Source organism: Penicillium roqueforti (genome assembly GCF_015533775.1).
Source record: "Penicillium roqueforti strain LCP96 04111 chromosome Unknown scaffold_32, whole genome shotgun sequence".
Lineage (NCBI taxonomy): Eukaryota > Fungi > Ascomycota > Eurotiomycetes > Eurotiales > Aspergillaceae > Penicillium > Penicillium roqueforti.
Genome location: NW_024067596.1, coordinates 32,182 through 47,886, shown reverse-complemented (window position 1 = coordinate 47,886; position 15,705 = coordinate 32,182). Strand labels below are relative to the sequence as shown.

At 46.9% G+C, this 15,705-nt stretch overlaps 4 protein-coding genes across 4 annotated transcripts; all 4 read right to left on the bottom strand.

The window, feature by feature from the left end:
* Positions 1-536: 536 nt before the first annotated feature.
* On the bottom strand, positions 537-854 carry LCP9604111_8365 (uncharacterized protein; the record flags this gene model as incomplete). Its single annotated transcript, XM_039076500.1, has 2 exons — positions 537-696; positions 751-854. 2 exons carry the CDS (start codon positions 852-854, stop codon positions 537-539), a joined length of 264 nt encoding a protein of 87 aa, XP_038925571.1.
* A 3,603-nt stretch (positions 855-4,457) lies between these two features.
* LCP9604111_8364 (MFS transporter) lies at positions 4,458-6,514 on the bottom strand (the record flags this gene model as incomplete). Its single annotated transcript, XM_039076499.1, has 8 exons — positions 4,458-4,529; positions 4,584-4,849; positions 4,920-5,452; positions 5,504-5,610; positions 5,684-5,895; positions 5,951-6,021; positions 6,074-6,127; positions 6,189-6,514. The coding sequence occupies 8 exons, from the start codon at positions 6,512-6,514 to the stop codon at positions 4,458-4,460; spliced, it is 1,641 nt and encodes a 546-aa protein (XP_038925570.1).
* Positions 6,515-7,545: 1,031 nt separating this feature from the next.
* LCP9604111_8363 (beta strand repeat-containing protein) lies at positions 7,546-9,294 on the bottom strand (the record flags this gene model as incomplete). Its single annotated transcript, XM_039076498.1, has 2 exons — positions 7,546-9,122; positions 9,288-9,294. The coding sequence occupies 2 exons, from the start codon at positions 9,292-9,294 to the stop codon at positions 7,546-7,548; spliced, it is 1,584 nt and encodes a 527-aa protein (XP_038925569.1).
* A 2,163-nt stretch (positions 9,295-11,457) lies between these two features.
* Positions 11,458-15,417, bottom strand: LCP9604111_8362 (CAZyme family GH71; the record flags this gene model as incomplete). Its single annotated transcript, XM_039076497.1, has 5 exons — positions 11,458-12,152; positions 12,221-13,486; positions 14,452-14,562; positions 14,841-15,273; positions 15,337-15,417. 5 exons carry the CDS (start codon positions 15,415-15,417, stop codon positions 11,458-11,460), a joined length of 2,586 nt encoding a protein of 861 aa, XP_038925568.1.
* Between the last annotated feature and the right edge of the window lie 288 nt (positions 15,418-15,705).

Genomic DNA, 15,705 nt, shown 5'->3' with positions numbered 1-15,705 from the left:
GGGGAAGATGGGGGGGGTTTTATACGATGCGGAGAAGTGGAGAAGTGGAGAATGCGATATGACCCGGCTAGACGGGTAGCACCGAGGTTAGCCGTGGACACCAACCCTCAGGGCTGTTTTGATTGTACAGTTATATCTAGCTATGTCGTACGGAAATGGGCAATATGTATGTAGACTTACTTTATACTTGGGTGAGGTCTGCTTTGATCTCGAAACCCTCAAAATATCGGACAAATCACCGACCACCAGATGCCAGCGGCAATTTCTCCGCAGAAAAGATAAGGAGCCACTGCCCAGACACGCTATGCCTATTGTGGTAAGTGCATGCGCCTCATAGATTAGATGCCATAGATAGACGAGATAACTTGATGAGATAGAGGATTAAGATTGTCTATGGTATGCAGTTCTATATAAAAGCTATCTAAGCAAAATGCCCAACGCCGTATGGGGGGCGGGTATATCTCCAATGCCATGCAAACTCCAGTTCAACGCCAAATTTCAAATCAAATCAAAAACGCTTCACTAGCCAAAGCCGGTTATTGAGCAGTATCCGGATGAGGCTGGAGCCAGTTGTTCTTAGCAAGCCACCATAGGACCACGCTGACAACGATGACGAGCACGACGGCGAAAAAAATGATGAAGCCGCAAATGATCGAACGCTTGCTCTTCATTCTTTCGCGGGTAAGCCATGATGCCCTACAGGGGGTGAGTTGAGGTTCAACAAATGTATTGGAGATGAGGGTATCTTACGCATCCTGTTTTGCTTGTGCCCGGTCAATTGCTTTTGACTCTTCGTCCATGTGGACTGCAGTTGAGAACCGTTTCCAGAAATATGGGTCTCGAACAAGAGCCATAATGATATGCTATCGAACCGAGGTGGATGTGTTGGTGGATGCGTTGGTTGTTGCGTGGTGTCGACTGGATGACTGAAGGGATAGTCGCCGGACCGGCTGAGAAGAAAACAACCACTGATGTATGAGGATGCAATTGTAAATCGAGTGGTGAAAGTGGTGTGGGTATGTCCCATCAATGAGGATGTCAATGTATTCGATCGAAGCAGTGAGTTGAAGATGGGACGCACACTGATTCAACGAGTAGAGTAGAAAAAAAAAACTTTAACAACACGGGCTACGGATATTAGTTGCGCCTATCCTCTAGATAGAGGCCTTAGCGATGAAATGCCGCGTGTGGAATTCTAACCACAGACACATGTACATACTCACCCGAGGGCTGGAATACCAATCAAACCACGATCGACTGCCTATCCAATTGCTGATTTGTGTAAAAATTCCCAAGCTCAGGCCACGGAAAGGAAAATCAAGGCAGACAGATATTTCGAGGTGAGAATGGAGTTCTGGTATTGGTTCTTAATAATAATGGTTGTGACTGAATGTTTGTTCGGCGATGGCATGCCGATCGCGGAATGAGAGATTCCTCGGTGGTGGAATTGTTGATCGCTGACATTCAAGCGATAACATTGGTCGATGATAATTTAGGAATGTGGGCCTGTATTTTCTAACAGGGATTGATTTGATAGGAAAGGACATTATGGTAGAGGCTGAAGAACGGGTCGTATGTATTTGATATCGCTCTCCGAAGCTGTTTCGCGTGGGTAACTGATCTATAGACCATGTTGCAAAAATCTCGACTGGGTCATCAACCGGTATGGATGACCTACCCCAAGCCTTTCTATGTACTCGATGTAGTGACGTTGCCAATAAACAAACAGAAATTAGGTTGTAGCGTCGATGGTTAGGTATGTAGGCAGTGAAACGCAAGCCTCAATCGATGCAGTGAAGATCGTGCTGCCCCTTCCTTTTGAAACTTCCAGTCTGTTTTGATTCCGTTATTGAGTGTTGATACCACGTAGTCAGACCATAAAACTTGTCATGAACCCCATCCAGAAATATCAGTCAGATCTGGATAGTCTTGCCATGCGTCAGCCTATAGAAAGTCATCGCGCGCAACTGAAATCCGGCGACTAGGTGGCAACTAGCCCAAATAAGCAGGGGTCAAGCCTAAGAACGATGTGCAAATAAGTTGACGCGTCCGTATTCGTTGACTGGAGGCTTTGAAAGTAAACATCCGATGGTTAAGCGCAGCAGGGAGCGCAGCATCCCTATGAACCGAGACGTTTCTGTTCGTAGTTGATAACCATCATTCTTTCTTGGGACAAGGATGTGGAGAGAGTAAGATGAGAACAAAAGAATTGGTTGAAGTGTTCGATCCGATAGCCCTCCAGCTCCAGGGCTCCAGTTTTGGGTGGGAATAGCTTCAATTCAATGGTTTATGCGGCCGGGACGGTTTTCAACGCTAGGGATTCGAAGAAAGGGATGGTTTGTAGGGTAGGAATAGCTTCAATTTAGCGGCGTCGAAAGCGGTAATGTAATTCACAAGCGAGTGACGCACACAAGCGAGTGACGCACCCTACCCAACCTATTAATTTTGAATGTATTTATCCCAACCAAAACGCCATTAAATTGAATAAACTAAAATCATCATCTATTTGGACATGTATCTCTCCTATAGCCCTGAGTTTTATATAGCCCGCACGTTAGTAAAGCCCTAGTTCTTAGCTGTAAAGGTAGCGAAGGCCTTCTTCGCTGAGCGCGGGGGGGTGCTTCAGCTACTTCCACCGGCGTAGTAATCAATTAAGAAGCTTCCTAAACGGAGAGGCCTTCTTCAGAAGGTATCTACCTCTGGGATCTAGTATGCTTTTACTTCTGCTTCTCGTTGGCAGCCTGTAAATCGCTTACTTCTTTCTTAAGAAGTGCGGTAGATTGTATAGTAATCTAGCAGGCTTTTAAAACCTGGTTAATAGCTGAATTAAGCGGGCTCGGAGGGCTTCTTAATCTTATATAAAGCAATGCTTTAATTGATAAAGCTTACTTTTATAATTAAACGTAGTTTAACGGTGTTTTTAGGTCCTAATCGCTATCCCAGCTTAGGGGGGGAGTTAGTGTTTAAAGACAAATATTTAGCTTTAAAAGGACCTAATTAGGTAAAAACGGTACTAAACCGGCTGCTAAGAAGCTATTTTTGATTATCTCTAGTTTAAAAGCTTTATTTCGTATAAGGGGGTATACTTCGAGGAAGTTAAGTTTATTAATATAGTTGATCCCAACCTATATTTTTAATTTAACTAGCCGACTATATACCTACTTTAATACCGTAAAACAGCCGATATTAAGTAGTTATAAAAGGTAAGAGGAATACAGTAGTATATAAATTAGTATAATATTGTTTTACTTATAAATTTTATTAAACTTTAGTATTAAATAGCTTCTGTGGCTATCGAGTATTAAAAGCCGATATACTCCCTTTGTATAAGAAGAAGTAGTTGGAATAAAGAGCTTTTATAGCTAATGAAGGCCTATTTTATCTAATATCTACCTATTTAGACTAACTTTAAAGCGCTAGTCGCTAGGAAGGTCTTTAAACTATGATTTAAAGAAGACCTTACCTTTGAAAATAATATATAGAGGGAGGGCCTACCCCGCTATATTTATATATTTAATTACAGTTACCTACTCGCGATTTCTAGGTTATAAAAGTAATCTCTAACTATAGTATTTACTTCTAGTTATAACCTTTACTATTATAGTTAATCCTATAGCAAAACCCGTCTCGTCGAAGTTATAAATATCGTCTAGATCGATTCTATACTAAAGAATGGTTTTTTAAACTAGATTAAACCACTCTCTAATAATCCTTAAGTCTTTATATTTCGCATACTCGTAATTATAATATCTTAAGAATTAGGAGGAAAGGGTAGGGTACTGTTTAATAAAGTTTGTAACCCAATTTTCGCCAACTAAAAGGACCGGGGTTATTCCACAGTATTCGAGGAGAATATTCGCCATTTCTCGTACCGAAGAGGGCCACGGGGCTGAACTGCGAGAATCCATAGAGAGAATCTATTTCTGAAGAGATTCCTCTTCAATTTCTGTTAATTTATGCGAGTTGGCGCGAGAAGTCGCGCGGTTTGTAATACCGCGGAGACGGCGACGTAACGTAGTTTCAGGCACGTCGAACCGGCGTGCTGCCTCACGAATAGAACTGATTTCTTGACTCTTAATAGCCTGGATAGCTAACAAGATCCTGCCTTCTTGCTCTATTGAATTTTGAGAGCTTCGAGAGCGAATTGGTGGCATGGTGGGTGGTTGAATTAACTAAGTGCTAAACCATAGACGCGTTTTAGGTGGGGTGCGTCACTCGCTTGTGAATTACGTTATGTGATTCAGGCATATTCAGGCACAATCAGGCATCCATGGATTTAGAGCTTGATTATGTCATCCGATAGTCAGCATGCATCGAGAAAGTCTCTCGTTTCCCTGTCGCTCTGCACTTGGGGTTTAGATTAAAAAGTGAGACCAAATGCTTCATATTATAGACGAAACTACGAACTCTTTGAATGAAAACCGAAAGTAGAACCGAAAGCGATCGCCACGACTTGTTCAGCTATGCTCTGCAAAGCTAGATCTAGCACGGAGATTTGCACCGGAAAAGTAGAGAATAAACATGCCAATCTGGGGTATAAGTTAACACATGGAATGTACCAAATTGTCGCATAGGAGACTTACAATCCCTAAGATACTCAATCCAGCTAACAGAGTCACCCCCTTCTCAATTCCAAGGTCAATGAACATGAATCGAGAGAAGAGGATGAACGCAAACGCAACACCAGATCGTGAGATATCATTTCCGGCAAACAGAGAAGCTGCATACTTCGGGTACGCAAGCGGCAGGTATACAGATACACATTGCAATATAATGAAGATAGATCCTGCATATAGGACAATACCGAAGGCGCTCACAGCCCAATGGATAGTTCCGTTGGTAGTCCAGGCTAAACGGCATGAAAATTAGTCTCTGGGTTCATATTAAACCGCCGCCTTGAACGGGGTGCTTCTGCTTACCGAAAATAAAAAGTCCGGCCGGTGGCCCGAAAGAAGCGAATAGAGCAGGGGCCAGGCGATGCTCGTGTGCACGTTGGCCGTTGGCTTTTAGATCTGGCATGAGACGGGTATGAAGATAAACAATATAGACAACAATTGCAAGCCCACAGCCGATAATAATCGAGATAAAGATTAGCGCAACATCCGTAGCATCAAACCCATATTTGGCCGGATAAACCAACGGAAACGCTTCAAAGAAGGAGTAATAGATTCCATAAATGAGGGATGTATAGAAATTGGCGAATAGCACGGCTGGGTCTTTGACCATTATCTCGACGGGTTTTATCAGGCAATCAAGGAGCATGTCGCAAAATGATTGGCTGTTCTGCACAATCTCAGACCGCGAGAAAAGGTTCGAGTTCCCAGTAACTTTGCGTAGTCGCCGTGCGCGACGGAGGAGGATATTATCGGTCGATGTCTCTGGAAGACAGACGGTCATAAGAACAAGGATGGGTGCACTCAGCCAAAGAATTTCCCACATCGCCCACCGCCAACTGACTAATAGTTAGCCACTGGTATGATGCATGCAATATCGATTGACTCACCCTTTTTTAGCGATTGAAAAGACCGACAAAACCGGACCAAGAGCTGGTCCACCGTACGCAGCAGCAACCCAGCTGGTCAATCCTAGCGGTAGGTAGATATCCGAATACTATAGTCCGATAGATTGTCAGTTCTAGCAGAGGAATACACCCTCTTACACTAAAAGGCATTGTTGCACGAACCATATCTGTCATCGAGGCACCACCACTTGCCAGACAAGGGCTTCCGAAAAAGCCCTGGAGAAGTCGAAGAACCATAAGTCCGGTGTAGTTGTCCACCAAAGCGGTAGGAACACACAGCATGACAAAGATGATTAAGGAGGTAATATATGGGATATTGCGACCATACAATGGAACCTCACTTAAGGGCGAGAAGAGCAACGGACCAAGGCCATCTGTAGGAACCGAAGCGTTAGGGCTTATCCTGCGAGAGATATGGTAGGAACATACAGCCTAATACATATAATGCCAAACCCAATGAAGCCTTCGTTTGACTGACTTGGAAGTGTTCCATTATCTGGCTGTTGGGTAATTAGTCGCCATGAAAGTTTTGTTGTTGGATTGAGAGCTTACGGTTCAGCTGGAACGTAGATTGAGGAGCCAGAATAGATGGCGAACGTGTACAAACTGTCAAGGCTTAGAAAAACTGTTGTGTGAGCATAGAGGTAAAATGCGAGGTGGTCTGTACCATATCTGAAAGGTAACAAATCTCTTCTTCCATAACGACCAATTTCTCGGGTTTGCTGGATCGTCTGGTCCGTACCAATCGACTATATTCTTTGTCTCATCTCGCGTGTGTGCTCCATCCGAATTTACATCCGGGGGGAAGTCTGAAGTCAGTGCTGGGGTTATAATAGAGTTGCCGTCGAGACTTTGTTTGGACTCAATCTGGTATTTTGTCTCTGCCGACTTCGATGGAACAAATCCCGGCTTTTCTTCCGGATAAAGTAGAATCCTATTACCGGTGATTTCTCGTAAAAGCTGTCCCAGAGGTGACTCGCGCACTGTATCCATATCTTGCCCAGAGTTGATAATATATAGAATAGCGAGATGGATCAAGGAAGATGGTTAGCTATTAAATAAAATGAGATAATGATCGTCCTAGTGCATATCAATCACATCAAATGGTGAGTAGGTAGGGTTTACAATGTTGTACGACGCATGCAAGCCACCGTCGTCGAGGCACATCCGGGAAATTAGAGTAAACAACCCCCTTGCATCGTCTACAAGGCTCACAAACCCACAAGTCTGCAGTGTTCGGCACTGTTAGAACTTATACAATAGGGACTCTGGATTTTATGAATAGTCTTCTGAATATTGCGAGTGATTTGATCTTATATGGAAATACAATCTCAGTGTGATGAAATCGAATCTAAAATACGATGATCTTTCCAGATCAACCAATAATGTACTTCGTGTAACACACCACACCTACCACACCTCATGCGTGCATACATAACTATGATGTTGAATATTTATACAAGCCAAGCACCACCTTTCTCCTAATCAGCTAGCTCATCGTATGAGACGATCCCAATTGGGTCACTAGCACATTGCACTATAACAGCCACTAGATATGGACTGTTTTACTGTAATGCTGTAATGCTCTGTTGTAATTCCTCCTAGTATTCAGGACTTTCCTACCGGGAAGCCGTCTAAATCATGACTTAGTTCATCCTCCTCCCAGTAACTATTACTATCAAATCGTAGAGACAGCCCCATGGCCCTAGACTATTCATGTCGGATATTTCACGCGCTAATAGCCAATATATGCCCCTAAAGCATGGCGTACGTGAATCTGCATACTTGGAGAAAATAATTGCAAAGAAAACTCGAATTTTGCTCCAATTTGTTAGCTTTGTTACGTTGTTAAAACGTTTGCTCGCCCCAAAATCAAAGCTTAGCGTGTTGTACGCTTAAACTACCGGTGGTAAATAAAAATCATTTCCTTTCAGCAGGAGAATCTCGTTGAAAACCCCAATAAGACATCTCTGAGTCGTGCCAAGTCCTTTGGTCTCTGCCTTCTCCTGGGCCTTCCTCAATAATCAAGTGTAGGTGTAGGTTTGGGGACCACTGATGCCGCCCGGGGTTGTGACCGTCACGGGCACGGCGCCAAGCGCGACGTGCGCAGGCGCAACAGCAGTGATAGTGCCGTCATCTTCAACGGTGAATAGGGCTCCAGAGGTATCGAATGTCACTGCGGTAGCCTGAGTGAATCCGGACCCGGTTAGGGTTACGTTATTACCCCCAAGGCGAGATCCCGTGGTAGGACTCAGCGCTGCCAGAGTCGGAGCGCCCAAATAAGTGAAAGGCACGGCATCGCTAAAAGCAGCATCAGTCACGACAGTCACAGGAGCCAGTCCGGCCGGTCCAGGAGGGGAGGTCGCTGTCAGCTGGTTGTCCGAAATGATTGCTTGGGCCGTAGCAGGTGTGGCCCCAAACAGAACCTCATTTGTATTCGACAGACCTGCGCCGCTGATGGAAACTGCAGTTCCTCCTGCAGTGGAACCAAAGGCTGGGGTGATCGTAGATATAATCGGCGGAGCCTCGAAGGTGAAGGTCAGTGAGCTGTTGGTCCCTCCAGTAGAAGTCACCGTAATTGGTACTGTCCCAATTGCATGCGAAGGTGTAGTCACATCCACTTCAGAGTCGGATACAACATTTATTGCGGTACCAGGGATGGTTCCGAATAGCACACTCGTAGTTCCCGTCAGACCACTTCCTGTGATCGCAACCTGTGTACCTCCACTTATGAGATCTGCCGACGGCTCCACAGCTGTGGGTGCGGGGCCAGCAATGTAAGTATACTGGTCTCCCGGGTTGATTGGACTAGATCCATTAGGTGTTGTAACAACCACATCAACCGTACCGGCGACAGTCGACGCGGGGACTGTCGCATTGAGGGCAGTGCTTGACAAGACAACGAAGAAGGGCGCTGTAACACCACCAAATGTGACTGATATTGTGCCAGTCAAATTCGTTCCGGTCACCGTGACGACATTACCGCCGCTCAATGGTCCGCTGACTGGGGACAAACTCGTGACAGTCGGGGTTGGAGTAGGATTCCAAGTCCAAACATTGCCAGTATCAGCCGCACTCGTTCCGCCCGGGTTAGTGACGAAAACATTAGTTGTACCAGTTCCAGGCGGAGAAACAGCATTGATCAAAGTGCCCGAAACAATCGTGTACGATAGAGCCGAAGTTGTGCCGAAAGTCACGGCCGTGGCGTTTACAAACCCAGTTCCTGTCACCGCAACCAACGTTCCGCCTGTCGCAGGGCCGTTATTGGGATTCAGAGATGTGACGGTGGGTGCTGATATCGTAGTGTATGTATAACCCCCGGTCAGAGTGCTGGTATTGCCAGCTGCATCACTGACCGTGACGTCTACAGCTCCCGGTGTCACGGTTGAGGGGACGACCGCTGCTACCGTGTTGTTGGAAAGTGCTACCACGCTAGTCGCAGCCGTGCCGCCGAATGTCACAGAGTTAACAAATCCTAAGTTTGTTCCTGTCAATGTGACCGTGTTCCCTCCAGAAATCGACCCACTGGTTGGTGACAGTGAGGTGAGACTCGGCAAAGGAGCAACCACATATGTACCGGATAATGCCTGACACTCAAGACCTTTCCCTTTCCGTTTTAGTGCTCACTTCTTGCCGCTTTTTGATCACTGAGTAAAAATGAGCACGTCCCTGAGTACCCTGACTTGATCACGGGCAATTATATAATTAACGTAATCTGCTCACTGAGTATCACCTGATCATCCCCTGAGCACCCTGATCCACTTACTGATCATTATCTGAGTATCCTGATTTGCTCACTGAGTGCTCACTGAATGTACGGCTGAGCGGCCTGAGTAAGCTATATCACTAAAATGCGATACGCTAATCCTATCACGTGTAACCCTTTCCATTTAGATCGCCTATCAAAAAAGGACTGGCGCAGTCAACGTGACCGTTCATCCTAGCGGTCTCGACCCTATCCAAGTGAAAACCTCGCAGTGGGGCTATTCAACTGACCCATCATTTTCCCATTTCAGCCTATGCTCCTGGGAATACCCTCGGAATACTTCGCTTACCAGCCCGGCGATCCCCTAATCGGGCTTTGGACTACTACCAGGGCGAGGGCGATTGGACGGATTTCCTTGATTAGAGCCCTTCCCTGTATCAAGACAACTAGAGTAATCAGTGTTTAGCAGGTACGACGATGAACTACTTCTCTCGCTAATGAGCGTGTAAGTCGAAGGCGTTTCTGAGCGTATAATGTCATGTCTTTTGCGCTATTTCTAAGTAGGTTGTAAACCGAAGACAAACTATCAACAGTAATACCTAGATGAGCTCCTGCGGGCTCCCAGGAGCTCATCGGTATTATTAGGGCTCTAAATGTCTATAGCTATTTCGTTCTAATCCTAGGAATTCTAAGCCTCGCCCGTTTGGCCTAGCATTTCTGCCTAAAGTGATGCCATTTTAAAGGGGAATATATATGCCTAGTCACTTACTCCGAAAACAATAGTTTTCATCATTCCTCTGCATCCGAGTTACTTAACCAAAAAAAAAAAGACTGTTTTTGAATATATCACAGTGAGTTCAGCCTTTATACACACACACACACACAATTTATTAACGCCCGGCGGCTAAGCCGTAAGGGCAACTATCTCTGATCTACTATATATAGCTCTGCAATTATATCACGGACGTGATCTTCCACGGCGATTCGCTCGTAGTTCTCGAGACCTTGTTCACTGCTAATTGGACGGAGACCGAACCGTCTGGCATCCTCCTCAAGCGCTATCAAGGGGGTAAACAATCGTGCTTGAGCTTCCTCGGTTGGCTGCAGGTAGTTGCACACAGAGCTGTATATTTTCTGCTGTCGAGCTGAACAATCGGTCTATAATGATAGTCGTGTGGGACAGTATTTTCCGGTGGGCGGAGGTATGCTCCCTGTAGTTGAGCGAGACGATGTTTCGACTCTCAGCGGTCGGGAAAGTAAGCTGTGGCAGAAGCGCAGGAGTTCTGCAAATGCGTTCGTCGATTGCGCTCCCTTTGCTGCTTCTCTCGCTCTTGGGCTTGCTTCTCTCGCTCTTGGGCTTGCTTCTCTCGCTCTTCGGCCTGCAAAAAGAGTTTCTTGTAATCGGTGGGGCTGGTATTGGCCATTGGGTTATCGAAAGAAAGAGAGGAATTAGGGATACCGGTACTCGAGCTAGCTGGCTTATCAGCTGATCCGGATTTCGGCGAAAGTATTGTCCGAACGCCGTTGCTGTGAGTTGGTTAGACGTTCAGTACAATGGGCTGAAATTTGGGACAGGCAAGGGACAATAGTTCCGGGCCTATGGCATGCAACCCAGAACCGAGGTTCTGTAGTATGTCTGCGTCAACCACGACCCGGGGACGCAGTGCTAAAACTGTCGCACTTGGACCTGATTGTCGATCAAATATTGTCTCTTTTTGGCCATCTGGCGTAACTGTACAACCTGAGGACCGATAGTGCATCACAATGCTATCAAAAATACTAAAGGTATCATGGATCTCTTTGCAAGTTCTTGGAAAGACATGGCGTGATCCCGTGTCTGTCAAGGATACACATGAAGCATACAAGATGGACGGAGATGATCTGCGCGGGACCCACATAGTGTATATGGGTTCCCCGGAACGCGAGGAAGCTACCTTCTTTTGCTTCCTCGCGCTACGTCAAAAGAAAGTAGCTTCCCCGCGCTACGTCTTGTATCTAGAGTCAACTATAGTTGTTCTCAATATTGATTGTTCATCCAGAGACGCTATCTATCTCTATGTATACGTGGGACCCTCACATCTCGCGAAATGAAATGCGGGCAATAAGTGCGGGCAAGAGAAGAAGAAACGATTAACAGCCACCACGTAGTCGAGTCAGTCTGTGATAATGAGAGCGCCCTTTCCCGTCCCAACCATCTTTGCGAATCGCACCTCGGTTGACTCTTGCTTCTTCAAGCCCACATCCAGCTGCATTGCCCAACCACGTCAGATGCGCAAGTGGCCTCACAGAGTTTGAAAGGCAAAACCCTCTTCGGCTCACCATCGATGATGTGCGTCTCTAGGAGATTTGTGAAATGGCTCATCACACCACAATAGAGATAACTCCAATCAGTAGCGGCTCTGTCTCTGCTCGCCTTGGCCTTGAACACAACACGCTGTACACCAACGTCAATACGAGAGTTTCGTCCGGCCTCCAAGATGCTCCCATCAGGCATGATAGGAAACTCAATAAATCCAGTATAGTCACCTCCGGCATTCATGCATTCATCAGAGAAGTCAATGTTGTCGCTATTGCTGTAAATGTGGGGATATGCGGCCTTTGCGGCAGTCTGCCAGTCCGGTTGACCAGAGCGCGGGACGCCCCTCGCATTGGAGAGGAAGTATTTAATTCCCTGCTTCATCGCACCGAGAATGTCGGCGCTGCTAGCGTACTCAAAACCAAGTCGGGTGTCGCAGCCGATCCATTCCGGTATCTTAGCTGCATTGGAAGGCTCGCCCGGGTCTCCTTGAAAGTCCGGTGCGCATGATGGGGGAATTGCACGCTTTCGGGTAATGGGATGAGTGCTAGAGCCCATATTTGGGTTAATCTCGCATATATCTTCATTGGCTTCAATGCTCGCTGCTTCGCTGAAGATGTCGACATCGTCTGTTATTGGTCAGTATGAACGTGGATGAAACATGAGAACAGATTGTCAGGTATGGCAAGTCTCATACCTTGTGCTCTTCCAAGTGATACTTGCAATTCGATTTCAGCGTAGGGCTCCTCAATGCCTTGAATCATCGAGTCAACCCGGACGTTGAAATCGTCCTGCCAGGTGGTAAACCATGAAGTGACCGCTTGGAAGTTTTCGGGATCCGCAGCATTGATCTTATCCTTCAAATCACTGATTTGAGTGGACATGGACTGCTTGAGGGAAGTTGCTGAGGCATGAACCGTAGAATACAGATCCGCGGGTACCGTTTGCGAGGCAGTCAAAAGTGACAAAGCGGACTCGAAACACGGCGTCCCTTGGGCCATAATGGCGGACATTCCGCTCGTGACTGCCGCGGCATCTTCGACAAGGATGGGCGTCGGATTCCACTCGCCATTAGCGAGGCCGTCCGGCCCGTCGTAGTCCATGGGGAGATTTGCCTGCTGGCCATCGGCGCTCCCACCACTGCTGCTGCTTCCACTATCGCTCCCTCCGCCGCCACCACCTCCACTGCTGCCGGTGCTATCGGAGTCAAGATGATGTTGGTCAGTAGAGCAAGCGACGCCACAGGACTGGTCACAGCTTTGAATGCTGCATCCTCCTCCGCAGCCATAAAGACCACAATCATCGATTGGGTCTGTCGAGTCGCATCCACCAAAAAGTTTGCAACTGTCGGTACCACAGCCGCTGGTACAGGATTCAGTTGGACTAGCGCTCGACCAGGTAACAGAAGGAATATTTACACTCAATGAAATCGACTTCGTGGCCTGGGGCTGGTAAGTAACAGTGTAAGGGGCCCCTGGGAAGACGGGTGCCGGCGTTGCGCTGCCCGATGGAACTGGGGAGAAGGGAGCTTCGTCGCCCGAAAGCACAAGCTCCGACGACTCCGGCATGAAGCTTTGAAGGGGATAAAATCTAGTAGGGGAGGTATCGGCACCGATGACAACGGGCCAAAAGGGAACCTTATCGGTAACCAGTGATGGGACGTTAAGAATGGTAGTCTTTGTGCCGGTCGAGGTGCCTGACCTTGTCCATACAGAACTGACTATGGAAGGGAACTGAATAGTCGTCGTTGAGCCTAGTGGGAACGGGGGTAAAATGATCTTGTATGGTAGGATGCATTGAACCTCGGGATCCGTGTTATCCCAGATACCCGGAGGAATATAGACCTCGCCGGAGCTCTTACTGCCGGCCTTAACACAGGCGCCTTCCGGACAATACCTATGGCTATACGCAAAATTGCAAAGACTATGGTCCTCCAGCCCATCGATAGGAGTGGCTCCGGTACCTATAGTGGGCGGCGCTGGTACCAAGCTACCCTGGGCAGTGCAGGTGCAAATATATATTAGGCAGAAGCCATAGTTGCACGTAAAGCTACAGAGGCCGGTAAGAGTACCCGATCCAGTGCCTGCAATACATACAGGAGGTGCGAAGTCTAAGACGGTGGGGATAACCAGAGGGACTTACTCGGTCCCATAAGCGGAGCTCGGACAATATCCTAAGTTGCAATTAAATGCACAGAGGCTAGAATAACTGGCATCCTCGCCGGCGATGGGATATCCGATAACGCCTGTGGAATTGGGAGCCGCTAGGGGCTTGCCTATTTGCCGGCATGTACATACTGTTACTGGGCAGTAGCCATAGGAGCAAGCGAAGTCACAGAGACCAGCGAAGTTGTATACACCGGTCCTGTTAATACAGGCCTGCTCCGAGATCGACAATAGCGGCTTTGCGGAAACAGCGGCAGGGGATATTATACTCCCAACCCAAGCGTTAAAGAGCCCATCTGTATAAGCAGACGAGATGGCTTTGCTGGTTACTTGGGCAAGCTGAGTTCCATCGCGGGAGATAGTCATAATAACCTCTCCTATTCCTATAAAAGGAACACTGCCATAATAAATTCCAATTTTTCCATCCAGAGCCCAGGTCCTGGTGTATAATGTCAGTCATATCTTTTGGAATATTTAAAATTAAATTAAGATGATCTTTACCATAAGCCTTCCTGTACGACGCCTCCGATACTGACTGTTACCGTTGCAGGCTCGACTAGAAGAGCAGAGTAGAACACACGGTCTTGTATAATCTGACTAGGGGCAAATTCTATCTGCAGTTGGTTAGTAGTGTTCCCTGTGGTGCCACTATCGTAGGCTGTACCAGGGGAGAGACGATACTAGGTAATGACGTTTTCTTCGGTCACCGTTACCGTTCCTTCTGTGTACAAGTCGATTAAAAATGGTAAATTCAATTGCTAACCATCATGCGGTATATCCTTGGCAAAGTTACTAGGGGCCTTCCCAATCGTGAAGGCCTCTATGGCATAGTCGTAGAGGGGTCCAATATAGTGAGACTTGCCATAGTCATTCCCTGGTAATTTTTAGATAAGGCCAAGGTTATACTCTAAGGTTTCTTAAACTTATAAGAAATAATTTCCACGAATTCAGGCTGATTATAGAGAACCTCGACCCAGCGATTGTACCATAGATCATCGCCCCTCCAAAGCCAGTTCTTATCATAACTGGGCAGATTAGTGAAGAACTAGGGCGAAACAGCCATCATATATGGCTTTAATCCAGACTCGTTTAGATACTGATAATAAGAGGTATCGGTATAGGTATCTATATCTTATGGGCCCCACGGCTAACCTGCCCAACTGAAGAGAGCATCTGCCACGCCACCACCCAATTGCGAAGCTGGCTTGGCACTAATGGAAGACCAATCAGGGACGAAAAAGACATTGTACTGTTGCTTCAGATCGATCCAGTCCTCTGCATGCGCAGGGCCCTCGAATGTGGACACAATATATTGCCCTTTGTACAGGTAATACGCAGTCGATGCTGTGTATTGCTCTAGGAGCGCGGCCACGTCACCTGCTTTCCACGGACCGTTCCCGGCGTAGTCAAAGGAAAAGAACAATGAGAAATGCTTGTCGTGGGCAGCCTGGAAAGCAGTTGGCAGAATTTCAGCAACTCTGGAGTCAACAGCCATGTTCAGCGCAAACGCATTAATGTGAGCGTCTAGGGCTGCTTGGATGTCTGTTTGCCAGTCGGTCACCGTGTAGTTTTCCGCGTTCATCAGCTGTGATTCATGTCAGCTTCTTGCCATTACGTATAGTAGGAGGAGATAGGGGCTGTGATATACCATGAAGTGCGCGAAAACGGCTGCAGCTTGGACTTGACAGTGCCCTAGGAGGGCCACTGCCAGCAAAGAAGATAGTCTCATACTGCGATACCTCTGCAGAGAGGAACAATTGTTCGACTATATCAGAAAGACAGCCCACTGTCGGTTGGACGGGGGAGCAATGGGTTTTTATACATAATTCGGTCGCATTTTCCTAGTCAACTCCGTGCTAACTTCCGTCTTATCCGCGGATACTGCTTATTACGAGAAACAAACATGAAAATCTGCCTATTTAAGTACCAATTTCCGGTATTCCTCATTGTTTAGGATGGTACCGAATGAAATACAGGTCCAGTGGTAGACTAGATTGTTAGTGCCTGGTAGTGCCAT